Below are 6,000 nucleotides of genomic sequence, written 5' to 3'. Positions count from 1 at the left end.
GGAAAGCAAAACAACATAGATGTGCCTGGTAAACAGTAACGTCTCGGGTTGTTCGTGTGGTGTCTTAGTGTATGAACTCGAGTAGGGTGGGCTCAAGTAGGGGGCCATTCTTTCTGCTCTCAGGGTTGTCTGTCTACTCTGTCCGTGCGTCCTCTTGTTGCCATGGTCACGCGGATGCAGCAAAATGAGCCGCGGGCCCCGGAAGCAGCGAGATTCGTTGCCTAGAGACCGTAAACACCGGGGAGCCCAGCACCGGCTGCAGCGGCTCCCGGCAGAATCAGCGAAACTTTCTAACAAAGTTTTCAACTCTCAGAAGCGCGCGGCTCCCGAGGTCATGCTCTCTCAACGAGCGAGAGAGGCTATGGAGAGTAGACGGGACCCCCTACAAACGCAGCCGCAGCGGGTGTGTGCCTGGGCCCGGCCGAGCATGGAACCGGGAGCAAGGGTAAGCATTCAGCGCATACTGGCCGCGCCCGCCGCTCAAATGGGATATTATCAGGTGTTCTGCCTGCTCTAAATTGACGGCTTGTCTCCAGTGCTTAATTTGGTGCCCAAAGCCCACTTCAAACACGCAGCTGCTGCAATAAATGTGTGAACACGGAATACTTCGGCAGCGTAATCCTGAAGCCATCTCGGGCCTCTTCAATCCATTTAAAACCACTCCCTGCCCCTTCAGCTCACTCTTGCAACATTCTACGTTCTCCCTTTGTGACGCTTTTTCGTTTTTCCCTTCATCCGACTTTCCCATATGTTTCTTTTGCTCGAGGTAAATGCTTGAGGAAGAAGAATAAGCCCCGGCCCTCTAAAATAAGTGCCGGTGCTCAGCACCGGAAACAAGAAACACAAATTAAGCACTGCTTATCTCTCTTTAGGTAGTGACTGAGCCTAGATGAGGCTCGGGTAAACTGAACCTCGGCCCTGAGCATAGGCGGCCTGCTTATGAGAAACAAAGTGCTAGCATCAGGAAAAAAAAGTTTTCCACTTGGTGATGGGAAAGTAAATAGAGTGGAGAAGGGTGGGTGTGAAAAAGAGAGACACAAAGGGGGTAGGGGAAACGAGACTTGTGAGAAATTTAGGAGGCCATAAGCAAGAGAAGTCTGATGATTGTGGGGACTTAGATATGGGGTTCAAGTGATGGAGTGGTAATGACAAGAGGAATAATTAGTAAAGGTCCTGTGGCTCCCGTTAATAATTTTTTATGGAACACTAAATCATACAATTCCTGGAGTAAACACAGAACCTTATTCACGGTTTCATTTAATCTAATATACTATGGTCCGAGTTGAGAAAATTAACGGGCTGGATACTAGAGACAATTTGTTTACATGTAGTCTCACAGATTACTCTAGTAGGCAGGGGTTTATGATTGCCACCAACTCTGACATACCCTGAGGGATTTCACTGTAATGTTTCTTGTTAGACCTTATTCTGAGAGGGTTATATAGTGTTTGCAAATTATATAATTCTAATTTATATATATTTCTAATTTTATAACTGTCTGCATTATGGTTGCCAATCTGTGTGCACTTGAATAGGCATATGCTGGTTATGGTGTAAAGACAATGGTAAAGACTATAAACTTTATTGATTCAATGGATAAAGTTATGCCAGGTTCCATAGGTTTTGTTTTGTTTATTGTGAAATGTTAGGACAAAGCCAATAGGCCTGACATACTTACTGTGGAATTCACATGATAAAGGCAATATGATTTTAGGCATGGTTTACTATCGCACTGTGCTAAGTTTCTAGGCATGTATTATGGTACACCTCAAGGTTGACTTTTGGTAAAGCTTTTGCACAACACAGTCAGTCTGAGTTGGCTAAGGTGACTAGCCAGTGATAAATGTTACATGCCAGATCATTTATTATGAAAAGTTATGTCAAAGGAAGTAGGCCTGACATATTGATTGTGAAAAGCATATTCTAAAATCAAAAGGTATTTAAAGCTGGATGGTTATTGCTCTATAGTAAAGCCTACAGATAGGTATTTTGTTACATGGAATTTCACAGATTACCATAGTATGCAAGCGTTTTGGTGTTGGTTACCGCTTTTGACAAACCACAAGTATAGAAATTTGCACTGTGAGAGTCATTGTTAGGCCCATTGAAGCAAGATTATAGTTTGCTTTGCCAACTGTAATTTTGTATACAATTGTAATTTTATGATTGTATCCCTGATGGTTGCCTTGTGGGAAAGTTTATGTTCAGTACAATACGCCTGAGTTGGCTATGGTGAAAAGCCAACAGTAACAGCTGTAGGCCAGATTGGTGCACTGGGAAATGTTTTCCCAGGTGCCATAGAGCTGGTCTGTTTATTATCAAACGATATGACAAATTAAGCAGGCCTAGGATATTTATTGTGAGAAATGTTTGAATCAATGGGCCCCTATTAGGAGAACATTTTAAGAAATAATTCAAGAACAATCAGTAGAACCTGAGACATGCAAATTTAGAGATTTAAGTGAAAATAGATGCAAAAAGCACAAAGTGGCAACTGTAGATATCTGGTCGCACAGGACCGGGACAAAGCCACAAAATCAGGCAGACCTCAATGGAGTGCATCTGAATACAGGGGCCCTGTTAGGCCCGCTATACAAGAGTACCTCGAATCCTGGTTGTGAAGAGTTGTGGAGTACTGTGTCAAGGATGTGTTGCATGGCCGAGGCAATGCGAGATGCAGGTTGGAGATGCATTGTGCAGCATTGGTTCCGAGGATCTGTGAGGTTGCACTGTGACGTCCTGCATCAACATTGAGGAAGCCATCAGCGAGGAGTCATACTATGCAAAGTGCTGCATCGAGGATGCGTTGTTCACCAGCTGGTTCCTAAAAAGCTGCCAGGCTTACATTGTGGATTCCTGTGTCATAGTCAAGGCTGCCATCAATCAGAAGCTTGCAATGCAAAATCCATCATCTGGGATGCTTCATGCAGCAGCAGTTCAGATGAGGCTGTGGGCTGCTACAGTGTTGCAAAGTCATTGTACTGGGAAAGTCCACAAAGCTGAGGCGGTGCGTCCGTTCTGGTCGGGTTGCGCAGCAGAGAAGATGCATTGGTACAGCTGGGTCTACAGATGGGCTGGCAGAGAACCTTTTGGCTCACTTCCAAGGGTTCAGGACTGGGGAGGCAACACTTGGCAGAGAAATACTCAGAAATAGCAGAGTTCAGGTGCTAAGTTTTGGGTTGTTGGCGGCCTGTTATGTCCCTGAGGATTCTGATCAAGAGCCCAGCCAACTGGCCGTTGGAGTCGGTCTGGGGTCCTGGGTTCAGAGTTGCAATTTCAGTCCTTCTCACCTAGGAAAGGGGTCAGCAGGTCAGCACAGCTGAGCAGCAGTCCTTCAGAGCAGCAGTCCAGCAGAGTGACAGTCCTTTCGGCAGCACACCAATCCTTCTTTCTGGCATGGTCCACAGGTCCAGAAGTTTACGGAAGAGTTAGTGTATGAGGGCCAATATTAATACCTAGTGCCAACTTAGAAATGGAAGAAGCTCCAGAGGATTCTACTCACCAGAGGTGTTTTGAATTTCCTGCGTCTCTGCCCTGGCTCCATAAAGTCTAGGGTTACAATAAACTTGAGTCAAACCGCTTGTGAGTGTGCCTAGGCAGGGCCTTTGTGATGTGGAAGTGTGGTAAGTGACAGCTCCCCCACTCATTAACTCAGAGTGGCCCATCCTGCCAACATCTAGCTTCTCTATGTCTCGCTGTCTGGGAGCAATACCAAAGACCAATTGCCAACTACACCTAGTCATGTGACCCAGGACACATGCAGCAGACATCAAATGGTTGGGACAAGAAAATGCCAACTTTCTGAAAGTAGCATTTTCAAAATTGTGATTAGTCTGCTCCTGATAGATTTTGGGATCCCATGCCCCTTAGCAATGCACTCCCTGACGACTGCTTTAAACGCTTCCCAGACCACCCCCTGGCCCTGCACTGTGGTCTTGTTGGTCTCGATGTAGGTGGTTATGACCTGCCTGATCACCAATCTGAATGCACTATCCAGAAGCATGTGGGGTGAAACCCCCAGCGACTGTGTTACTTTGGAGAATCAGGGAGGTGTAGTGATAAAATCACTGGAGAGGTGCTGTTTAGCGCCAATCCAGCCTTTCACATGTCTAGTTCCCAGACTGCAGTCCATCCTGGACAATGTACCTTGCACAGCTCAGTAGAAGGTGTATACATGTTTGTCATTATGGGAAGGACCACTGGAATTATGCAGCAGGAGAAGGTCAAATTATGTGGAAGGGTTGAGTAAATTATGCAGCAAGAAAATGCCAATTATGTGGCTTAATGCAGCATATTTTGTAATAGTATTAGTTCATTATTTCATCATATTTTAACTTGGTAACACTGTCTGGATAGTGGCTCATTAGTAATCGTTTAACACCCAAATGTAACAATGAGCATCAAAAAGCTGACCAGTCCAACTTTGTTAAAGGACCATCCATTGGGCAGCTACACGTCGCTGCATTTTTAGTAACTTTTGAACTGTTCGAGCTAGAAACACAATTTTTTATTAAAATCTGCGATTATGCTGCAGATATTGGAATATGTGGGAATTGCAGCAAATCTATAATTGTGTGAAAACCGCCACAGCCGCACAATCACATAATTCCAGTGGAATTGACTCGCAAAAAAACACAAATTACGATTTGCAAAAAAAGGGGTTGTACATTTGGCCCTCAGTCCTTGTCAGTCATTGGCTCTCTTTTCTTGTGAATGACAAAATTTTCTGATTTAGTGCCCTTCTGTGTCACGGCCTGTTGACACATTTTTCAGTTTTCAGTATCTTCCTTATACAGTCCCCCTTTCATTGTTTTGCCTCTGCTATTTTTATTATATGTGTTTCATAAGAGGACACTGCAGCTCATTGGGCAGTAATAACTGGCTGATTGCTTGCAGCTCATTTCTTCTGCAGTGCGCCGCATCTCACATGGCCTCTACCTCTTAACTAGGCAACCATTATGGAATGCTGTTGCTAATAGTTTATAATTGTTTTACCATTCCAAGATGGCCAACAAGTTGGTTCTAAAAGTGGTGGCCATGCTGGAACTTTAAATCAATGATAAACTGTCTACAAAACCACTGCAAGAACTTGCTACTATGTTTAGTTTTTGTTACTGCAATCATATGTCTGCCATGTTTATAGATTAATATCTTTTGCCTACTTACATTTTGTTAATTTATCTTGCATATGTTGTTGAGTTTGTGATTTTTCTGTGGTTGTCCTTCATAGGGTGCATGCAAGAATGAGTCAGTGAATCGCTAAATGGATGCATGAGTGCAAAGATGAGTGACAGAGTGCATGTATGATGACTTATTGATGCCTAAACTGATGAATGACACAAAAAGTACTTTATTTATAAGCTAGACCTATTGGCATTGCGAATGCTTGATATGTTTTTCAGCAACCTCATTACATTAAGTGTAACTTGCCTGTTATATCCAACGCCTCGAGGAGAGGTTAGTGGATGGGGAACTCACATTTTTTCCATAAATGTAAACATTTGTCAGTCGTTCACTAACTGGACAAAGTATACCCATACGTGTGCCCAAACTCTCTCTGAAGCTTTCATATGTTTCACTTGGCAGGTATAGAGGAGTAAGATAATTTTTTAATTGTGGGGGTGTTCTCAGATGTGTCCTGGGGGTGTACTTACCAGAGCTGTGACAACCTGTGTAGGGTGACAGGTTGAGGTCATATCTCTTTGGACACTCGACTTGGAACAAGTGGCACGTATACCGAAAGATAAAGAACTTAAAGAATATTGATTTGGTATTGCTATTTTATTAACAAAGTGAAATACCTTTTGTCTGGTTCTGCTTTGTACCTATTCTAGTGCTTTGTGCAAATTCCTTTGGTTGTGGACCTATCCTTTCCCTTGTTCAACTAGATACTCAGATACTGCGTTCCAGGCTCACTAAACTTTAGCAATTTCCCTACTGTGATGCAAAACGTGCTAGGCAGTGGAAAGCAGTGTAAAAGACAAAGACCCTCATTACAAC

General features: G+C 43.7%; 1 protein-coding gene across 2 annotated transcripts in view; it reads left to right on the top strand.

Moving 5' to 3' along the window:
* The first annotated feature begins 235 nt into the window (after positions 1-235).
* The window catches only part of DNAH6 (dynein axonemal heavy chain 6), a 1,211,389-nt gene continuing 1,205,624 nt past the window's right edge, over positions 236-6,000 (top strand). For both annotated transcript variants that reach the window (XM_069236637.1, XM_069236634.1), the window contains exon 1: positions 236-445. In XM_069236637.1, the coding sequence (XP_069092738.1) occupies positions 335-445 (111 nt within the window). In that variant the 5' untranslated portion in view covers positions 236-334. The remainder of the gene's footprint in view (positions 446-6,000) is intronic.

Source organism: Pleurodeles waltl, chromosome 1_2 (assembly GCF_031143425.1).
Source record: "Pleurodeles waltl isolate 20211129_DDA chromosome 1_2, aPleWal1.hap1.20221129, whole genome shotgun sequence".
Taxonomy (NCBI): Eukaryota; Metazoa; Chordata; class Amphibia; order Caudata; family Salamandridae; genus Pleurodeles; species Pleurodeles waltl.
This window is presented reverse-complemented; position numbering and strand designations above follow the sequence as displayed.